This window comes from Carassius carassius, chromosome 23, assembly GCF_963082965.1.
Source record: "Carassius carassius chromosome 23, fCarCar2.1, whole genome shotgun sequence".
Taxonomy (NCBI): Eukaryota; Metazoa; Chordata; class Actinopteri; order Cypriniformes; family Cyprinidae; genus Carassius; species Carassius carassius.
The window spans coordinates 32,596,159-32,618,731 of NC_081777.1; the positions used below are offsets into that span (position 1 = coordinate 32,596,159).

The 22,573-nt window shown below is 42.2% G+C and overlaps 2 protein-coding genes across 2 annotated transcripts in view; both read left to right on the forward strand.

Moving 5' to 3' along the window:
* Positions 1-1,137: 1,137 nt before the first annotated feature.
* On the forward strand, positions 1,138-7,361 carry LOC132101807 (glycine amidinotransferase, mitochondrial-like). The gene is made up of 9 exons (XM_059507027.1): positions 1,138-1,291; positions 2,302-2,514; positions 4,703-4,898; positions 4,999-5,189; positions 5,381-5,518; positions 5,609-5,773; positions 5,855-5,918; positions 6,878-6,994; positions 7,076-7,361. The coding sequence occupies exons 1-9, from the start codon at positions 1,223-1,225 to the stop codon at positions 7,186-7,188; spliced, it is 1,266 nt and encodes a 421-aa protein (XP_059363010.1). The 5' UTR covers positions 1,138-1,222; the 3' UTR covers positions 7,189-7,361.
* Positions 7,362-14,077: 6,716 nt separating this feature from the next.
* LOC132101808 (glycine amidinotransferase, mitochondrial-like) overlaps positions 14,078-22,573 on the forward strand; it is a 29,303-nt gene continuing 20,807 nt past the window's right edge. Inside the window, exon 1 of the mRNA XM_059507028.1 lies at positions 14,078-14,221. Within this exon, the coding sequence (XP_059363011.1) occupies positions 14,153-14,221 (69 nt within the window). The 5' untranslated portion in view covers positions 14,078-14,152. The remainder of the gene's footprint in view (positions 14,222-22,573) is intronic.

Here is a 22,573-nt window from a genome sequence, read left to right on the forward strand (position 1 = left end):
CACACTGTTGCTCATAACCTCTTTACTGCTTATAACCTCTGGCTCACAGTCACAGTATACATAAACTGCTCTTTACGATCTATATTTTCCTCTTGGCCAGCATTTAAGATCACTTGTTTTAAATTAGCATTTTACGCAGATAACACAGAGATGCACCTGAATTATTAACCTAATGATAACATGACTCTTAGTTTTCTTTCTGACACAAGTTTTTTTTATGTATATAGCACTAAGACTGATAAAGGTGTTAATATTATTGGAGTCTTGTAAATGTAAGTTTGATGTGAGCTGAACATCAGAATTATGTTTTTCTTCACCTCAGAGGTATGTTATCCTCTTCTCTGTCTGGAAAGCTGGTCAATATTCTTGTGTTTTTCTCTCATTGACATGCAGTGATGCGCTTCTGAGCTCTCCAAAACAAATGCACAACAAACACATGTCGACATGTGCAAAGATCTCTGATCATGTATAGCCTACAGTCAGTCAGTCGGTTTATACAGAGGACAGAGCTTTACCTGAATCTAATCTAAAGCCATTTAACTCTTTTAATTGTTTTAAAGTTGATCATTTAAATTGATGCATTTCCATTCGTTCTTTTACTGATCTTTACTTCTTATGCTTGTCTTCCTTGAGGGCGGCGCAGTGTGAAAGTCATTATTATTATTATTATTATTATTATTATTATTATTATTATTATTATTATTATCCAGCAGCTGGTTACAGTAATTACAGTAGCGAATGCACTGAGTGGCGTTGCGTCTTTTAAATGCAGCTCAGACGCCATGCAATTATGAAAATTAACCATTGTTTTCTTGTAGTAAAAGTGTTGTAACCATAGTTTTTTTTTTTTTTTGGCGCATTGATTACCATTTCTATTAGCCTACCAGAGTTTTTACTACAAATACCACAGTTAAACTATGGGTAGTCTAGCAATTACACGGTTAATATGTGGTTAGCATTTGGTTTTATTTGTAGTAAAATCATGGTTATTTGTCGTAAGGGTGGCGATAAGAATGAGCTGCTGTCAGAGGTTCTTCTTCTGCTGCAGTTTATCTTTTATGTCACGTAGCTTCAAGAATTCCGCTCCGCGAGCCTTGCCATCTGCGCGCGCACTATAAAAGCGCGTCCCCGCTGCGCCTCAGATCAGAACTGCTGCTGCCGCCTGAGAGCTTCAGTCCCGAACCAGATCCAGATCCAGATCCAGAACCAGAACCAGAGCAACATGCTGCGTGTGCGGTGTCTGAGAGGAGGGAGCCGCGGAGCAGAAGCTGCTCATCTGATCGGCGCTATGGTGAATATCTTTAGAGAGTAAAGGACTGTAGTGTGAGTGTGTGATGAGAGTCTTAATGCATTTACAGAAACTCACAACTACCATCATAATTATTAAAGCTTATTATTTATTCATTTTAAGAATTGATTTGTAGTGTTAAACTTTACAATGGATTCTGAGACTATAATCATTTTATCTGTCTTTTGATTTACTGTCTTGATGTTCATGTCGGAGTTGGAGATCATGTGTTATGAATGAGTGACAGCACAGCTGTAACGATCAGAGATCAGAAACTCCAGGAGCAGAAGAGCGCTGGAGATCGCTCTATTATCGCGATCATTGCGCAACAGCGGCGTGTCGGAGTCCAGTTCGAACCTTCCCGCTTTCCTTCATTCAGCCAATGAAATCATTCATGATGCAGTGAAGGCCATCGCCTTTAAGCCAATGTGATCTGTTGTGATTCTGTGTGTTTGAGTGTAAAAAACAACAACATTTGGCTACACTTTTTACAGTGTAATTATACGTTTAACTACTGAGTAATATTAATTGACTACATGTACTTACTATACGGTTAGGGTTAGGATTAGGGTTTGCATGTTATTATTAACATTACCTTTAATCACTTAGCAGACGCTTTTATCCAAAGCGACTTACAAATGAGAACAAAATGAATAATTAATTAATTATAGTAGTGAGTACATGTAACAAGGCACCTTAAAATAAAGTGTTACCAATATTTTTTATGTTTTGTCTAATGATTAAACTAAGCGTAAATAAGTTAAAAATAAATTGTTTTACAAGAAAGTAGTGTTTCAAAACTAAAACTTTCATGTTTAATTTTCTAACAATTTCTGAATTAAAATAGTTTCTACACCATTTTTCGTTAAAGAACGTGAAGAACTAAAGAACTTGCTTTGACTAATTTAGTCACTTATGGAATCTGTGATTCGCACTTGCTTTAATCTCATTGCTCTTTCTTGACTTCTGTTGTTGTTTGGTGGTGATTTGTGAGTTTGGTTTGTGTTGCGCAGGTGAGTCGCGTGGTTACGGGATGGGTGTCGCGCGCGTTCCGCAGCACCTCGAGTTCCACCGCCGCGCTCCCACTCACCGCGGACGAGCCGGTAAACGAGCACACGGCTGAGGACTGCCCCGTGTGTGCACACAACGAGTGGGACCCGCTCGAGGAGGTGATCGTCGGGAGAGCCGAGAACGCCTGCGTCCCCCCGTTCACTGTGGAGATCAAGGTACAGAACACTCTCTCAGACACACACACACACACACACACATTTAGAAAAGTAATCCAAAAAAGTAATCAAATGTAACAAGTAACATCACTTAAATTATTGAAATTTCAAATTATTGAAATTATTGAAACACTACTTCTTAGATTTTAAATAGAGTAACTTGTAATCTGTAACCTATTTACATTTCCAAAGAAAACTTCCCAACATTGGTTATCATTATAAGGAGGCTGAGGCAGTATTAGAATCCATTTGCAGAAGTTTATTGCTGGTTGCAAGGTAAGGGGCAGTTTGAAAGACTGGTGACTGGGTAAAGAGAAATGTACCATATTTACCACCATGGAGTTTGGAGCCTTGTGTGGACATCCCTGACAGCGAATGCCTGGTTTACCGCAGTTAAAACAAATTTATTTGATGTTGCCTGGTTCTTTGAGCCAGTCCTCCAACAAAAAACAACCATATAAGCCGTTTGTGCAAGCATCTTATCACGACCTATATTTACGTTTTATACATTTTATGAGCATGTGCGTTCCCATGATCGTATGATTATCATCGCACATAGTCATATAATGCAATACTCTACCAACTGAGCTACATGAAACCCAAATTATAGTGCAAATAAATGAGTACAAAACATGAATATGAAAACGTCCTGTTGCCGATAGGGGCACGATTGTAGTAAACGCTCTGATGGGTCATATTTCAAGGATTTGGACAAACAACCTATACGAGCGTTGGTTGTGTTCTTTCATTCTCAGAGAGTTTGGACAATCCCACTTGCATTGATTCCTCAGCTGACTTGGCGGTAGATGAGGCAATGGCTTGGGAAATACTTGAAGTAACAGGGGAATTCTCTCTTATATTTTTCCTTCGTGGGGCTTATCTCTTTAGATGATCAATCTTGATAAACTTTCTCCTTTACATACCAGTTCTGCTTGTAGGTCAATGTTGAGGCTTTTCTGGAACACATCTTTGAGAGAAACATCATTCCAACCACTCTGAGCAGCGAGTGTAGGAAACAAGATGGTGTAGTCAGCAGCTATTCTGTTACTTTGGGACATTTGCAGAAGCTGGGTTGATATATTCTTGCCCCCTGTGGGATATTCAAACACTTCTTGCAGTTGTTGAATGAAATAGTCAAACAATCGTCTAAATCGCATGTCAGTGTCCCAAACGGCTGCAGCCCAGTCGGTTGACTTTCCAGACAACAGTGACATAATGACGGCACATTTCTTATTGTCAGAATTAAACTTGTCTTGGTTGTCGAAATAAATCCTTACTTGTCAAACAAAGCCTCTATATCGATCAGCAGAACCATCAAACTTATCGGGTAGTGCGAAACTCACCACTCTAGGCATGGTTCATTGTAGAGACTGGATGTAGTTTGTCAAGTGTTCGTTGACTGCTTGAAGTTTGCCCAATTGATCTTGGTACCCCTTCAATACTTAACTTTGATAGGTGAATGCTGCTTGCATGTTTGTAACCTCCGCAGGATTCAGTTGTGGGGAAGTATTCTGTAACGAGGAGGCTGAGGCAGTATTAGAATATATTTGCAGAAGTTTATTAGGAAAAGATCTTATAGGCAGAATCGTTAAACCAGGCAGAGAGTCAGTACCGTAATGGCAGTCCGATCTTACAACATGCACAAGGGGAATCCGAAAGGCAGAGACGAGTAGCCATGCGAATAGGTCAAGCACAAACATCAGTCCAATCAGGCAGTAAATCCAATGGGACAGTCCAAGAAGCAAGAACGTGAAAACAGGCAGAATCATACACCATCAGGCCGTCTGAATAAATCACTAGGAAAACGCTTGGTAAGGCAGGTAAACTGGCAATACTTCGCAATGTGTGGTCAGGTTGCTGATCGATTGGGTCTGGCTCAATGAAAGTCCTCCGTGCAAGAGGGATCCAGAATGTCGCTGGCAGCTACCCATGACCTCTCCTCAGGATCATAGTCCTCCCAGTCCACCAAGTATTGGAGCTGACCCCCTCTCCTTCAGTACTCTGGCGATGGCTCCCTCTGCTGGCATGCTGTTACATTATCATAAGACTAGTGTGCATTATAAACCATGCAATGAGCAGCAGAAGTACTTTCCATCACATCAGAGAACTGCTAACTTAACCCTAACCCTACAGCAACCCTGTAACCCTAACCCTAATCATAAGCTGTACTGCTGCTGTGTGTGTGCAGGCCAACACCTATGAGAAATACTGGCCCTTCTACCAGCAGCACGGGGGACACACATTCCCGAAGGACCATGTGAAGAAAGCAGTCTCTGAAATCGAGGAAATGTGCAATATACTCCAGCATGAGGGAGTCACAGTGAGACGACCGGAACCCATCGACTGGTCAGTGGAGTATAAAACCCCGGACTTCACCTCCACCGGTGAGAGCTGACCGCACACACACACACACACACACACACACACACACACACACACACACACACACACACTGATATCACTGACCAGCTGTTTTCTGTGCAGGCATGTATGCAGCGATGCCGAGAGATATCCTGATCGTGGTGGGAAACGAGATCATCGAGGCCCCGATGGCCTGGAGAGCCCGGTTCTTCGAGTACCGTGCGTATCGGCCCCTCATCAAGGAGTACTTCAGACGAGGAGCCAAGTGGACCACTGCACCCAAACCCACCATGAGTGACCAGCTGTACGATCAGGTGTGAATTGATGTGTGATGTGTGTGTGTGAGTGAAAGTGTGTGTGTGTGTGTGTGTGAGTGTATATATATGGGTAAATATTGCATTATGTGCGTGTCAATAATATCTTGCAAAATGACTTCTCAGGGTATTTGGGTTCGGTTTCTTTTGCTTGTTTTTTGTATCCAAATAAAATAATGAAATGCGTGTAGGAGTACCCCATGCGCACTGTGGAGGACAGACATAAGCTGGCTGCTCAGGGGAAGTTTGTCACCACTGAGTTCGAGCCGTGTTTCGACGCTGCAGACTTCATCAGAGCTGGCACTGATATCTTTGTACAGAGGAGTCAGGTGAGTGTCCTCATCCGCTCTGAGCTCATTGCTCTCTAATGCTCAAGCTTGTGTTGAGAACTCTTCAGCTCCTCACATTTTTACTGACAGGTTACAAACTACATGGGCATCGAGTGGATGAGACGTCACCTCGCCCCAACCTACAAGATCCACATACTCTCCTTCAAAGACCCAAACCCCATGCACATCGACGCCACCTTTAACATCATCGGCCCAGGGCTGGTGCTGTCCAACCCGGATCGGCCCTGCAGGCAGGTCAGTGCTGTGCTGCCCCCTAGTGTTGATCTGTAGCTCTGCAGCGACACACGCTCACATGGTGGTGACTCTCTCCTGCAGATCGAGATGTTCAAGAAGGCCGGGTGGACTGTGGTGACTCCTCCAACTCCTCTTATTCCAGACAGTGAGTACAGCGAGTTCTGACACGTGAGGTTTGATGGGAGCTTGGTGGCAAACACTTCAGTCACATCAGAGCACCCAAACCTCATTTTGTGAACAATTCATCTGTGCATGTTTAATTTAAAAAAACATTATATTGTTTAATTAAAGTGTCATAGCTGGAGATCTACTTGGGTCATCAAATTGAAAAATAAAATTCAGTTGGTGATGTTTCATATTCACTCAATCTCAAGGCAAGACCGCGAAGATTAAAATGAAAAGGCAAATGTGAAAAAGAAAATGCAAATACAGTTTTTAAAAAAGCTTTTTATTACAGTTTGTTTCAGGTTCTTTCACACATTTTCAGAACTTTACACAAATCCAAGAATTACACACTAAATGCCTCACATCTCTTGCAAAATGAAGCACTGCATTCAAAATATCACAAACACGTCTCAAAAGCAAACATTTGCAAACACCTTTGCCATAATATTAATTCCTGTTAGATGTGTGTGTTACAGAGAGAACTGTGTTGTGTTTTGCAAGAAGTGTTTTATGAAACTGAAAACTAAGTGAAAGTCTGATGATTAGTGTCTGGTTTTGTAGATCTGGTGTGTGCTTCTGCTGTTTGAGTGACAGCTTTCACAAACTGAGAGACAAGTGAAGATTGTGTGTGTAAGCAGATGAAAAACTGCAATGCTCACATAATAACAGCGTACAGAAACAGATCTGAGCCTAAGATTAACGACTTGACTCTTGATGCCAACATCTTACCGATATATTACAGTTTTAAACATTTAAACTACAACATGGAAAGGATTTTAAATAAAATAAATAATCATAAACGAGTCATGTTGCATGTCACCTGATGGCTCTCTGTCAGCTCTAATAAATGTGTATTTCATGTTGCATAGATGATGAATGTCCATGTGTGATGCATCTGTGAAATATTCGGCTTAATGTGAGTATTCTTCATGTTGTCAGATCATCCGCTGTGGATGTCGTCTAAATGGCTCTCGATGAACGTGCTGATGCTGGATGAGAAGCGCGTGCTGGTGGATACTAACGAGACGAGCACCCAGAAGATGTTTGAAAGTCTCGGTGAGAGCAGTGTTTGTTGTGAAACCATCATCGGCTCTGATGCCATTCCTTCAGCTGCTCTTGTTTGTGTTGCTCCCACAGGAATCAAGAGCATTAAAGTCAGCATCCGGCACGCTAACTCTCTGGGAGGAGGCTTTCACTGCTGGACGACGGACGTGCGCCGGCGCGGGACGCTCCAGTCCTACTTCCTCTAGTCTACCAGAGACACGCAGTTCTTATTGAGCTCAGATCTCACCATGGTCATACACCACAGACGAATGGGATGAATAGAAAACAGTGATCTCAATAACAACTGCATTTCTGGCCGGCTGTTGTAGTCTGACTCCAGTGAAGAAGGCAGAGCCCCCCCCCCACGCCACCACCACCACAGAAGAAAAGTTTATACTTCCTATTTACCAACATGAAAAAACTAAGACACAGCGTATTTTGATTTGTAATGACTTCTTATTCAATGCATTTTAAGGGGGAAGTCGTGGCCTGGTGGTTAGAGAATCGGACTCCCAATCGAAGGGTTGTGGGTTCGAGTCCCAGGCCGGCAGGAATTGTGTGTGGGGGGAGTGCATGTACAGTTCTCTCTCCACCTTCAATACCATGACTTAGGTGCCCTTGAGCAAGGCATCGAACCCCCAACTGCTCCCCGGGCGCCGCAGCATAAATGATGAACACTGCTCCGGGTGTGTGTTCACAGTGTGTGTGTGTGTTCACTGCTCTGTGTGTGTGCACTTCGGATGGGTTAAATGCAGAGCACAAATTCTGAGTATGGGTCACCATACTTGGCCGAATGTCACTTCACTTTCACTTAATTATATATCTCTTTTTTTTACCCTACATGTGATGTGCCAAGTGTTGATTTGTAAACTCAGGTATTTTTGTAGCCATATTTCAGCTATTTTGTAAGCATTTCATGAAAATGTAAATATATGGATATAATTTCCCTTCACCAAAGTGTTTTCTAGCATCTTCCTCTGATATCGATCTCGAGCAGGAGTCAGGACGCTGTGCGCTGCGTTCACGCCACGTTTGGCTGATTATTCGCTCTGCTCTTGGGCTGTGTTTCTCTAGTTAAACTTGTTGAGTGTGATTGCATGTCAGATCAAACCAATCAAATAAAGATACACTTGGAAATCAGCGTGATTGAGTTAGTTTTGCATTCATGATCAAAAGAGCTAACCCAGTAGTAAAGAAGTGACCACAACGCTTCTCCTGAAGAGATAACTTGCAGGTTTCTTACTATTGCACATATTCATAATCATCTCTATGTATTTTCAACACATTTTAAAGGCTGACTCAAATGTGTGCTGGAGTCATGTGTTATTGAGCTGCAAGCCTGATTCATTCACATGTGTGTTAACCATTGACCATCTTCACCAAACTATACTTAATAATACGGATCATATGATTTTATTGCATCTCCAGCCCTGAATCAAATTTGAAATGATCAGAGCTCATCTTCATTTGCTCTCGGAAAGAAAAGAAAATGGAGAAGTTGTGATGAAATGATGGGGACTGCATTAACACCCATGTGTGGTTTGGCAAAGCATCAAGATAATTCATCATATGTCAGTGTTGTCAACATACACCCATTATTCATGAAACACAAGCAGAATGAGTGTCTGTGAGAGAAAAACATGAAACCATTATGTAACCTGTCCTGTTTATTTGAATGCAACTATTTAGCCAAAAATGGAATAAAGTAGCCTATAATTGATTTGTTCTTCTTGTATTTTATGAATAAGGACACATTTAACATTTCATAGCTGAAGCTGTGAGTACAAACTTTAATGCCACAAACCTTTGTCTAGTCTGTCTATCATTCCAATTGATCGGTTGTCCAACATAGTTCTGTAGTCCTATATCACTTTAATTGCATCCATAATCCCTGTCCATTGCAAGTACTGCAAAAATGATTTACTGAAATGTTGTTAAATAAGTAGCTAATAAAATACAAAGAAGAATATTATAGACTGCTTATCCCACTTAACTCTTGTATAGAGCATCAAAAATCCATCTTTGGATTGTGAGTCCAACTCTCTAACCATTAGGCCAGAACTTTCCCTTAATCCCCTTATGTTTTTTTAACAGTGTTATTGAATGAAACCATATAATTATTAATTAACCAATCCTTTTTGCCTCATTGTTTTTATATAATGCATTTTAAGTGATTTGATTGGCTATTGTTGGCTTAGGTTTGTTTTTATAACCACAAAAAAATATGATCTTAATACTTCTTTGTAAATTATTATTTGAAGTTATGAAACCATGGTTAATTTGTGGTTACCGTGGATACAAGAACCATGATTTTTGGTTTTATTCGTGTTAAAACCATGGCTAATTTTCGTAAAGGAACATCGAAACTCAGAGAGAATATTAGATTCGTTGTTGGTGGTGATATTATTACCAACATTAAAACACGTTATTAACGTCAACAGCCAAAAAAGTTTCACAGGATTATGAATCCACCTGAAAGCATGGCTCCATAGTTGCATCATTTTATTAGCTGTATATTATTCATGCAACAATGCATATTACTGTTATAGTTTTTATTAATAACCCTTGATATATAGCTGATAACTTTGTCTAGTGCCCTTATGAATGTTTATGCAGAGATGCCCAAACTAGGGCCCGCGGGCCAAAGTTGGCCCGTGGTAACCTTTGTTTTGGCCCACCATACCGTCTGAGGAGAGAGAGGATACCTTCGCACAGATCGTCATTTCTAATTTGAAATAACATTTTTGTTTGTTTTATTGTTTAACTACAACAGGCTAAACTGAAATTAAATGTTTAAATTAAATGTAAATTAATTAGATATTTTCCTGTAAATGGCAATTCAAGGTGCAGCACCATGTTCTTTGCGAAACTTGACGTCAATTAACGTCAACAAATTAAACGCAATAATGGAGAAATCAAGGCAGTGGCACACAGACAAGAGAAATTTTAAAAAAGTTTGGCAAGATGCGTTTTTATTCACTGAAGTAAAATCAAAGGCAGTATGTCTAGTTTGCAAACAGTCTGTTGCTGTTTTAAAAGAGTACAATATCCGTCGTCATTATGAAACAGAACATTCTGCAGCTTTCTCAAAGTACAGCGGCGAGGCGCGAAAACAGAAGGCTAACGAGCTGCTTGCTAAACTTCGATCTGAACAGAGCACGCTGCTACGTCCTTCATCAGCACAAGAAAGCGCCACACGGGCCAGTTATCAGATTTCCGCTCTAATTGCTAAAAGTGGAAGAGCCTTCGCTACTGGAGAGTTCGTCAAGGAATTTCTTGCAGTGGCTGCAGAAGCAGTTTGTCCTTCTCAGGTACGAATGTTCTCACAAATTAGCCTGTCAAGAAATACTGTTACCCGACGTATAGAGGACATGGCTCAAGACATCGGCGAGCAAATCAAGACAAAGGCAAGTGCGTTCTCTGCCTATTCAATAGCCTGCGACGAGAGCACCGACATATCCGATTCCGCACAGCTGTTGGTATTTTTTGCGTGGAGTGAATGAAACTTTTGATGTGACACAAGAGCTGGCTGGCATTGAGACCCTTTCTGGTACTACTAAAGGAGAAGATCTCTTTTTTGCTGTTGAGAGAGTGTTGGAAAAAAGAGAAGATGAGAAGATGGCCGGCATTACAACTGACGGAGCGCCGGCAATGGTAGGGAGGAAATCTGGCCTTGCTACATTTGTGTCTCAGAAAGTCAGTGTATGTGGAGGAAAAGTTGTTAAGTACCACTGCATTTTACATCAAGAACAACTATGTGCTAAATCTCTCGGGCTTCTGGATGTGATGTGTGACGTCGTCAAAATTGTCAACAATATACGCTCCAAGGCGCTTTCTCACCGACAATTCAAGACACTGATGGATGAGATGAATGCGCAATATGGTGATGTGTTGTACCACCAGGAGGTCAGATGGCTCAGCCGTGGAAAAGTTCTCAGGAGATTTTTTGATCTGCGTGATGAGATCAGATTTTTTCAGGAAAGCAAGGATGGTAATATTCAAGTGCCCACTGATAAGAAGTGGCTCTCTGACCTGGCTTTCCTTGTGGATGTAACAGAGATGCTCAATATTTTGAATGTTCAGCTCCAGGGAAAGGACCAGATTATCACCCAGCTTTTTGATCACGTCAGAGCCTTCAAACAAAAACTACTGCTGCTCAGAAGACATCTCTCAGCAGGTAACAGTAACATTTACAGTTATAATATTCAGGATATTTTGTGCAATTATAATTATATTATTATTAATTATATTTAGAATTATATCTGGATTTTTTTATATTCAGTCATGTCAGCATTTGTATTTTTGTTGTACATCAAGCTGATAAAATTGTCATGAAATAATAATTTCCTTCTTTTTTCAGTTATTTATTCTATTTTTTCTCCCTCTGTTTTACAAGCCTGTCCCAGTCACACACTGTTCTTTCTGTTTCTCATCCCACATGCAGGAAATTTAGCCCATTTTCCCTGTCTTGGAGAGGTAGGCATGGTGAAAGAGAAGGTCCATGAGTATGATGCTGTTCTCAGCAACCTTATCCAGGAGTTTGACAGTCGCTTTGAGGACTTCAGACACAACACTGCTGACTTTGAGTTGTTTGCTCAACCCTTCACCATCAGTGTGGATGCAGTCAGAGATGATCTTCAGATGGAACTAATTGAGCTTCAGTGTGATTCAGAACTGAAACACAAGTTCACATCCCTTCCCTTGACAGATTTCTACAAATGTGTCCCAGCAAACAGGTACCCAAAGATGTGTAAGCAGGCACAAGTGATGCTGTCTCTGTTTGGCAGTACCTACCTCTGCGAGCAGACTTTCAGTCTGATGAATTTGAACAAAAGTAAACTCAGAAGCAAAATAACTGACTCTCACCTACATAATATCTTGTCTTTGTCTGTAAGTCAGCTACAGCCCAATCTTGATAAACTTCTGAAAAATAAGGACCAGCTTCATATCTCTCATTAGGTCACTGGCATTGCAACCACATGGTTTTATTATTGCTTGTGTATTTGGCATTGAACTGTATTGTACATTGAACACTTGGGGAATGTTGGTTTTATTGTAACAAGTTCATTAAAATGCAAAACTTTACAAATAAAACTGCATTAGTTAATCAGATTAAAGTTGTTTTATATTTATTTTAAATATTATGAAATAAATAAACCCATAGCAACTTTAATATAATACCGTTTTATTTATGATGCAAAATTTACTTTTGGCCCACGGCTCTCAATCAAGTTTGATTTTTGGCCCTTCATAGGAAAAAGTTTGGGCACCCCTGGTTTATAGCATGATTTCGTTCTGCAACCTACCTACTTGTTCTTAAATTGTCACCTTGATAACCACCAAATGCAGCTGGTGATGAGAAAGTCACATGATGAACTGAAGCCCATCACAAGCAGCTTTTTAAATAATAGCATTTATAGAAGGTTCACAGTGTCATTCATACAAGCACTAAACACCATCATGGTAACACATGAAACTGAAATAATGCAATAAACATTCATTTAACAACATTAGGCGTAACACACAACCCTAATATACAAAACTGATAAAAAAAACAACAACTAAGAAGAAACAATTATTTCAACCAAAAAATATCCAATTTGAAATGTAACGCAGGGAATTCTGGGAAAGTCAGTTTACAGTTCTTCACTGTAAATTATACTATCTTTTCACTTTCAAAAATGGCATAATTCTGTAAAATAAGATGTCCAATACTGTTTGTTTAACAACAGCTAAGCAGTCCCTCTAGAGTAGATTATTTTTGATAACAAGCTAAATATGTTTGCTGCGTAAATCAGACTTGCTGAAAATGCTAATTAATTATCTGCTAGCAGGAGGTGTTTCCCCAGTGACTGCTGTACACAAGCAGCGCTGAGCTCACAAACGCTGCTTTATCAGGCATATAACATGCAAGATGAAATGAAAATTACATCAAAAATTGAATAGACTAATTAAAGATAGCCTTCCTTCAGAAATACAGTGATATAAAAACACTTGCGGCTTGTTTTGATTTTTAAACGTGCTGTATGTGTTCATGTTTATTCAACGAAGCCTTTTGGAAAATTTATCAGTTTTGATATTGTGAGTGCCACAAATAAATAAATGTATGGGAAACACATCCCACAGCACAACCACCTGAGCCCAACTTCAGTCTACTCATCACCTTAACTTTAACTGCATTTGTAGATGGGACCATAGCCAGACTGATCAGCAAACACAAGAAGTTAACTTAGGGCCAGGTGCGTGCGCACGATGAAACCATCTATAGATTCTGAACTTTAAATCAAAACACACCTTTTATGGCATTAATTACTGCTTTATTTATTCCAAAACACAGTCTAAATAGTATTTGTGCATAATACACATAATGTTTAGACTTTGTTTGTATTTTGCTTTCATTTTATTAGAAGTAGGCCAACAGCGCCCCTTAAGGAATTAAAACTTCCGGTCTCTCTCTCTTGAAACACTTTGCAGACTCAAAGTTCCGTCATTCATCAGTGGACCACTAATATAATAATAACTAATATAACTAATATATAATAATTAATATGTTTTCACAGTTGCTTGGGCTGAACACATGGCTACAAACATCTTGTAATATAAAAGGAGTAAATTTCATCAACAACTTCAGTCTTTTCTGGGGCCATAGACAACTGTTTAAACCGGATAGCATCCACCCAAACAAACTTGGTGCTAGAGTGTTTAAGGACAATATCTACTTCTCCCTCCGTCATCCTTCAGCAGAGTGTGTCAATCCATTCAGCACACACACACCGGGTCCGAGTCATCATGTGGTTGACATATCCCACAAGGACACTGATAACACCACGCAGACAAAACAAGCACTGCTCATGGACACTATCCCGACTGAACCCTGCCCACAGAGCTCCTCACAGACTGACTGTGATGTATCAAAACAGCTACAAGATTCAGCACCCAAGGACGACTTTCTGGAAAACAGCCAGGGAAGCCAGGACAACATATCACAGCCACCGGAAACACCAGAGACACAGCCCATCTCACCAGACACATTATCACTTTCTCCAGCATCTCCACTTCTGTATTTCTATAAAAGCGCGTCCCCGCTGCGCCTCAGATCAGAACTGCTGCTGCCGCCTGAGAGCTTCAGTCCCGAACCAGATCCAGATCCAGAACCAGAACCAGAGCAACATGCTGCGTGTGCGGTGTCTGAGAGGAGGGAGCCGCGGAGCAGAAGCTGCTCATCTGATCGGCGCTATGGTGAATATCTTTAGAGAGTAAAGGACTGTAGTGTGAGTGTGTGATGAGAGTCTTAATGCATTTACAGAAACTCACAACTACCATCATAATTATTAAAGCTTATTATTTATTCATTTTAAGAATTGATTTGTAGTTGTGTGAAAGTCTCACTAATGACACTGATTTACGTCGCGGATGGATAAGAGCGCTCTCGTCCCGGTTGCGGGGACGCTTCAGAGAGCGTGCGCGCACACCGCAATCCAGTCTTGTATCAGCGTCATCTTCGGAGAGAATGAGCCGTGAAATTCCCTGACTAAATGCAGTTTTGATCTTCGTTATGTTCTTATGAGTGTTTAAAGTTGTGTGCTTCCAGAGAGAAAGTGAGTACTACTAATGTCACTGTTACTCGGGTTTAGTTGATTGTTGTTTGCTTAGATAGCGATGTGGAAAGAGTAATGACACAAACTGGATGCTAATGTGAAGTATAGTAGTATTTGAGTTTCATCCAGTACAGTGTAATTGTGTAAATATGTATAGTTATTATACATTATTATACATTTAAGCTGTGAATTATGTTTCATGTTCTGATGTATTCAATGGTAACATTGGGTTGATGTTTGGGGAAGCCATTAGTTTTAATGTAATTTATGTTGTTATGAGTGTGATTGTGATAAGAAAGAAGCATGTTTGTTAGAGCATATCTTTTATTTGTTTGTTACAGACCACACACTCATATGCTGACATTCCTCAGGACATAAAGCAAAGACGATATCACTTAATATTCATTCTCTTCTTCGATCTGTGCACAGAGAGTACTGTTTAATACAGTTAATCAAGATCTGGCTCCGCCTCTTCATATGCTTGTATAAATAAATCAGTTAAACTGGATTCCTTCTCCGACTTTGGTGTTCTTACCGACACACCCGGCCCAGCTTCCACTCATTAGCCACAGCTAGCACCTTACAGTCCTTAGCCCCTCAGCTACAGTAGTGTTAAACTCATGGTAAAACAACGTTCTGCTACACTAACCATAATTTAACCATGGTATTTGTAGTAAAACTGTGGTAATAAAAACGCCCCCCCCCCATAAAATATCAGGGAGTGAGATTTATTTGATTGTGATGTGAAGGAGGGTTACTGTAAGCCATACAGGGGACAGGACTAAACACAGATCACTTCAGAGTAAGTAGTGTAGCCTAGTATCAGTGTTACTTCTGCTAGTCCGTCTGTTAATCAGTCGTATACAGCTTCAGATCAGGGTTTTTTACTTATTAGAGGTTTTCAAGAGCTGGAGTGAATAAATATAGATTTAAACTCAAAGAGACGTGAAAGTCTGTGCATGATCTGATGTTTTATTCGGACTCCGGAAGGCGAAATTAACATTACGGAGCGCTAAACTCTCCTGCAGTGTGTGTTTCATTCACACTCGAAGGCGGAGCGCGCTCTTGTGCAGAAATTCATACCAGGAAATTCCTAATATGGGCAACAGCGTCCAGCTATCACTGTATGAAAACTATTGTTTACACAGAAAAACAGAAACATTTGGAAACACGAAGACATTAAACATATGATTGCCACAATATATGGTTTTTCAAGTCATCTCCAGCAGGTGATAAATAAAGAACAAAATATGAACAAAACAGTGCTAATTGACATAGCATTTATTAAGTGCCGTATGTGATAAAAAAATAGTTTGTAATATATAAATAAATCATTATTATTTTTCATTGTCCAGCAGTTATAGATTTCTAAGCCAATTAAACGCTAGAAATTAGAGAAAAAATAAAGTAGCCTATAGTATCCACTACCAGTCAAAAGTTTTTGAACTGTAAACTGGTTCATTTTTTATAAAGAAGTCTCTTCTGTTCACCAAGCCTGCATTTATTTGATCCAAAGTACAGCAAAACAGTACAATTTTGAAATATTTTCACTAGCCTATTTAAAATAACTTTTCTGTTTGAATATATTTCAAAATGTAATTTATTGAGATTTCAAAGCTGAATTTTTAGCATCATTACTCCAGTCACACCATCCTTCAGAAACCAATTCTGATATTCTGATTTGCTGCTCTAAAAAAAACAACAACAAAAAACAACCCACCTATAATAATGTTGAAAACAGCGGAGTATAAAATCTTCAGGTTTCTTTGATGAATTGAAAGTTCAGAAGAGCATCTTTTATCTGAAATAGAAATCTTTGGTAAAATTATGTCTTTATCATCATTTATGATCAATTAAAAGAATATTTGCTAAATAAAAGTTTTAATTTCTATAATTTATTTTCCAAAAACTCCAAATTATACTGACTCTAAGCTTTTGAATGGAATAGTGTATAATGTTGCAAAAGCTTTTTATTTCAGATAAATAGAAAGCAGTTATTTTAAATAGTAAAAATATTTCACAATTGTTATGGAATACCAGGACAGGAGGCTGAAAGTAACAGAAACACAGTTTATTGAGGCACAAGCAGATGAAGGGATCCGTAGTGGAATGGTTTTCAGACGCTGGAGGAAGTGGATACACACACGAGGAAGACAGGGAGCTTGTGGAGATCGCTGGAGAGAGGTAAGTAGAGATAGAGTTAGTCCTTAGAGTAAGCATACAGGTAAGACGTTGTTGCGAATGAGACCGGATGCTGAATGGGTGCGTGTGTGTGGTATTTGTAGTGATATGGTGATTGCTGGTGGATGAGGATCAGGTGGGAGTGAATAGTATTCAGGTGAGGGAGTGTGCTGTGATTGGTAGGTGGTGGAACCTGGCGTGTCTGTAACAGTACCCCGCTCCTGAGGGCCGAGGACCCCGACGACGTGGTGGACGTCCTCTTCTTCTAGGAGCCGGTCTATTGGGATGATTGGAGTGGAAGGTATCTAGTAGGTTCGGATCCAGGATGTTGTTGCGTGGGACCCATGAGCGTTCCTCTGGACCATATCCTTCCCAGTCCACTAGGTACTCAAGTTGTCCACCATGCCGCTGGGAGTCCAGGATGTCACGAACTTCGTAGGTACCAACGTCTTCAAGGTGGAGAGGAGGGGGGGCTTCGGCTATGACAGGTTCTGTGGAGGGAGAAACAGAGGGATGGTGAGGCTTGAGGAGTGACACATGGAAAGTGGGGTGAATCCAGTACTCAGGTGGTAATTGGAGTTTGAAAGTAACCGGATTGATCTGCTCTAAGATGGTGAATGGGCCAATAATTCTGGGACTCAGCTTGCGGCAGGGTAGGCGTAGGCGGATGTCCCGGGTGGATAGCCAGATCTTCTGACCAGGTTGGTATTCTGTAGCATCAGATCGGCGAAGGTTGGCTGTCATCCTGTGCCTACAGTACGTAGAGCCCGTTGCAGTTGATGGTGAGACGCGTCCCAGACCCTCTCGCTCTCTCGGAACCAGTAGTCGATGGAGGGGACGTCCAAGGGTTCACCGGACCACGGGAAGAGCGGTGGTTGGTAGCCGAGCACGCACTGGAATGGAGTGAGTCTGGTGGAGGGTTGTCGCAGGGAATTCTGTGCGTACTCGGCCCACCCTAGGAACTGGTTCCTGGGTCCTGGTCCTACTGAGTCCTGGTGGCAATGGCAGAAGGTACGGAGGAAGCGGCCGATCTCCTGAACCTTCCTCTCTGTCTGCCCATTGGATTAGGGATGGTATCTGGAAGACAGACTGATGGCCACACCTAGGAGTGAGTGGAATGCTTTCCATACCCGGGAGATGAACTGGGGACCTCTATCGGAGACGATGTCTTTTGGAATGCCAAAGTATCTGAAAACATGGTTAAACATTAACTCGGCCATTTCCATGGCCGTGGGTAGACCTTTCAGAGGGAGAAGACGACATGATTTAGAAAATCTGTCAACAATGACCAGGATACATGTATTATTGTCGGAAGGAGGAAGATCAGTGATAAAGTCCACCCCTAGTGGTGACCACCGGCAATTAGGGACGGGCAGAGGGTGGAGCTTGCCTGATGGTAGATGGCGTCAGGGGCGGACTGGCCATCTGGAGCACCGGGACTTTTCCCGGTGGGCCGCTAGCCAATGTGGGCCGGCCCACCCGGTACACAAATATATATATATATATATATATATATATATATATATATATATTTTTTTTTTTAATTGACGGAAATCATAATATTACATCTCTTTTCTACGCAAATGGATGAGTGAGTCGATCGCGCAGCCAACAAGCGCGTTTTCGTCTAATTTAGAGAGAGACAGATTCATCTGGTACAGCGAATTTCTCTGAGCAGCAGGCCACTGTATACGTTCACTTAAAACATAACCGACTGTGTTTACGAGAATACTTGCAGAGACAATTATTTTGAAATAATTGTGTGTGTATTTGTTCATTCAGAAGTTAGGATACCCAAAAGATGAATTAATTCTTTGTACGCGCATTGTCTGAAATGCTGCTCACAGCGCGTGCTTTGAACGAGTGCGCGCAAGCTTCGAACGTGCGCAAATTGTTTAAAAAAGTTGAATCAGCAAGATTTAGAAACAAGTGAAAACGATCAACTACGATACATTTCACCCCTCCAAGCGAGTGAACAACGCGAATTTTAAATCTCTATTCACGATAGCCCGTCGGGAAGAGCAGTGATACATTTTGGAGCCCGACTGCAAAACACAATAGCCCCTGGACGTCGGTCTAGCGATTTTGCGAGCCCTGCACCTCAGATCTATCCAGTTTGTGAACCACTGGTTTCCACAATGTTTTCGTTAAACAAAATAAATGATTATTTTAAAAGATTTACTCAAGAGAATAATCTGTTCACGAATCGGATCATGAACTTATATTACCGCATATTCATGCATCTGTTAATTGAATGCAAAGTGTGAGTTCTAGGAGAATGTTTGTCTCGTGATGAACATGTATCGCTCACTAGGAGTCGCTAAATGAACAGCTGCAGCACGCAGGTTATCTTTTTTTTTTTTTTCAATGGAGAATCAGTTGCCCTATTGGTTAAAATCCCCAAACAGTATACTTAAATATCAAATAAATAAATTACATCAAAACAGGGGCGTTTGCGTTTTGATGTGGTGGGCTGCTGTGGGCCAGAAAGTCCAGGGCCACTTCTTGGTCCCAGTCCGCCCCTGGATGGCGTGGACTCTGGGAGATGGCGCAGTCTGTACATCCGTTCGCGTAACTTCTGATGTCCGATGCGAGTTTGGGCTACCAGAAGCATTCCCTTAGCAACGAGAGGGTTTCATTGACCCCCAGGTGACCAGTGCCAAGAGATGTGTGAGCGGAGTGGATGAGTAGAGTGCGCCGTGTCCTGGTGTCCTGATGTCCCGGTGGGCAACCCAGCGGAGTGTTGGCAGAGGGATTGGAGGAAGGTAGAGTCTCTGCGGACCAGGTAATGGGGCTGACGATTACTTTCTCAGGAAGTATGGTTTCAGGTTCTTCTAGGTTTTCTTTGGGGGCGTGACACTGGGACAGGGCGTCAGCCTTAATGTTCTTGGCCCCTGGGCGATACGAGATGGAAAAGTTGAAGCGGGTGAAGAATAGCGCCCAGCGGGCCTGTCTTGGATTCAGCCTCTTGGCGATACGTAAATATTCGAGGTTCTTGTGGTATATGAGGACTAGAAAATGATGTTTGGCTCCCTCCAGCCAATGCCTCCATTCCTCCAGGGCCAACTTGATGGCCAGCAGCTCGCAGTTGCCGATGTCATAATTGGCCTCCTCCGGGTTGAGCTTTCGAGAGAAGGGACATGGATGGAGGCGACTGGGATTCCCCTGCTGCTTTGACAGGACCACTCCCACTCCAGTGGTGGAGGCGTTGACTTCGACGATGAAGCGTAGATTGGGGTCAGGATGCACCAGGAGTGGAGCGGTCGTGAAAGCCTCCTTGAGGGAGTTGAAGGCCTCTGTGGTGGCTGGGGTCCATGACAGTGATTTGGGTTTTTTCCGGAAGAGGTTAGTGAGAGGGTTGGTGATGGAACTGCAATTTTGAATAAAGCGTCTGTAGAAATTGGCAAAGCCGAGGAATCGTTGGAGTTCTTGATGGTGGTAGGAGTGGGCCAGTTTCTGACAGCGTTTACCTTCCCCTCGTCCATCCGGATGCCACTGCTGCCGATGTTATATCCAAGGAACTGCACTGAGGGCTGGTGGAAGGAGCATTTCTCGGCCTTGAGGTAGAGTTGAAAGGCCCTCAGGCATTGCAGGACCTCCGCAACATGGCGACGATGTTCCACTAGGCTCCGGGAGTAAATGAGGATATCATCTATGTAGACGAGGATGAACTTATGGAGGAACTCCCGGAGCACCTCATGGATAAAGTCTTGGAACACAGAGGGTGCGTTAACAAGTCCATACGGCATCACCAAGTACTCATAGTGGCCAGTAGGGGTGATGAAGGCAGTTTTCCACTCGTCCCCCTCACATATCTGAATGAGGTTGTACGCGCTGCGGAGGTCCAACTTGGTGAACATAGTGGAACCACGGAGATGTTCCAGGGCAGCTGGGATGAGGGGAAGTCGATAGCGAACTGGACTGTTATATTGTTGAGGGCACGGAAGTCAATACAGGGCCGTAAGCCTCTGTCCTTCTTCTCCACAAAGAAAAAAACTGGAAGCAGCAGGGGAGGTAGATGGACGAATGAAACCTTGAGCCAGCACATCCTTGATGTAATCCTCCATGGCCTTCTCCACCGGGATGGAAAGGGGATATATCCTTCCTTTAGGCACTGGTTCACAAGGAAGCAGATCGATGGCACAGTCCCGCGGCCGGTGTGGAGGCAGCTTGGAGGCCTGTTTGGGGCAGAATACGTCGCTGAAGGGGGCGTAACAGGTCGGAATGGAGATGGATTGTTTTTCCACCGGGCTCTCGATGGAGGTGGTACATACAGAAAGAGGTTCCAGGGAAAGTTTGGCAGGAACAGGGTAACCAGTGATGCAGCCCTGGAAACAGGAGTCGCCCCACTTCAGGACCTCGCCCGTCTTCCATGAGATGACTGAATTGTGCTGCTCCAACCACGGGCACCCTAGGATGACGTCAGCGGTGGATTCCTCCAGAACCAGCAGGTGGATCTCCTCTTAATGGAGTAGTCCGGTTTGGAGGGTGATGGGGCCCACACTATGACGAATACATCTTCGACTCAAAGGCTTTCCAGTTATTGTATTGACGTGGTAGTCTGATGGCGTAGCCATGGTAGCGAGCTTGAGTTGACGGCAGAGGGCGCCGGAGATTAAGTTGCCGGCTGACCCAGAATCGAGGAGGGCATCTCCAGGACCAGCGAGCATTGGAGCAGAAATCCGCTGCAATCCTCCGCCGAACCAGAGTAGGGCGCCGGCTTGGCCATGGGACTGGCGTGCACGGCAGATGAGGAAGCGGTGGTATTGTCGGCGGAAGCGCTTGCAGATGATGGGGATGCGGGCAGAGTGGTGAGTGTCCAACACAAAGCGTCAACCACGTCCTGGAACGGGTCCGTGAGGCTCATGCTTGTGCCGATCGGTCTTGGTCCGGTCTTCTGTTACGGAATACCAGGACAGGAGGCTGAAAGTAACAGAAACACAGTTTATTGAGGCACAAGCAGAGGAGCGGGGAGTGCTGGGTGATGTGATGGTGCTGAAGGCAGTGATGAAGGTGTCCGTAGTGAAATGGTTTTCAGACGCTGGAGGAAGTGGATACACACACACACACACACACACGAGGAAGACGGGGAGATTCTGGAGATCACTGGAGAGAGGTAAGTAGAGATAGAGTTAGTCCTTAGAGTAAGCATACAGGTAAAACCTTGTTGCGAACGAGACCGGACGCTGACTGGGTGCGTGTGTGTGGTATTTGTAGTGATATGGTGATTGCTGGTGGATGAGGATCAGGTGGGAGTGATTAGTATTCAGGTGAGGGAGTGTGCTGTGATTGGTAGGTGGTGGAACCTGTCTGTAACAACAATATTATTATTTTTGCTGTACTTTGGATCAAATAAATGCAGGTTTGGTGAACAGAAGAGACTTCTTTAAAAACATTAAAAAATCTTACTGTTCAAAAACTGTTGACTGGTAGGCTATATAGATTACAGAAATGTTATATTGTAATGTTTTATGTATGTGTTTATATATATATATATATATATATATATATATATATTTTTTTTTTTTTTTTTTTTTTTTTTTTTAATGATCAAAAAGGATTAACAATGCAGATTAATTTTCACAGCTTTCTTTGATCATACTTACCAAGGGGGCCGATGACTGTAATTGTACTGTACTCAAAAGATTAAATTAAAATGTGTTAACATTAATTTATATTTAGTTTAGTGATTCCCTTGCATAACCACTAGGGGGAGCCTGACACTTTGAGAACCACTGCTTTAAACAATCTTAATAAATTTTTAAATTAATGTTATGAATGAGTGACAGCAAAGCTGTAACGATCAGAAATC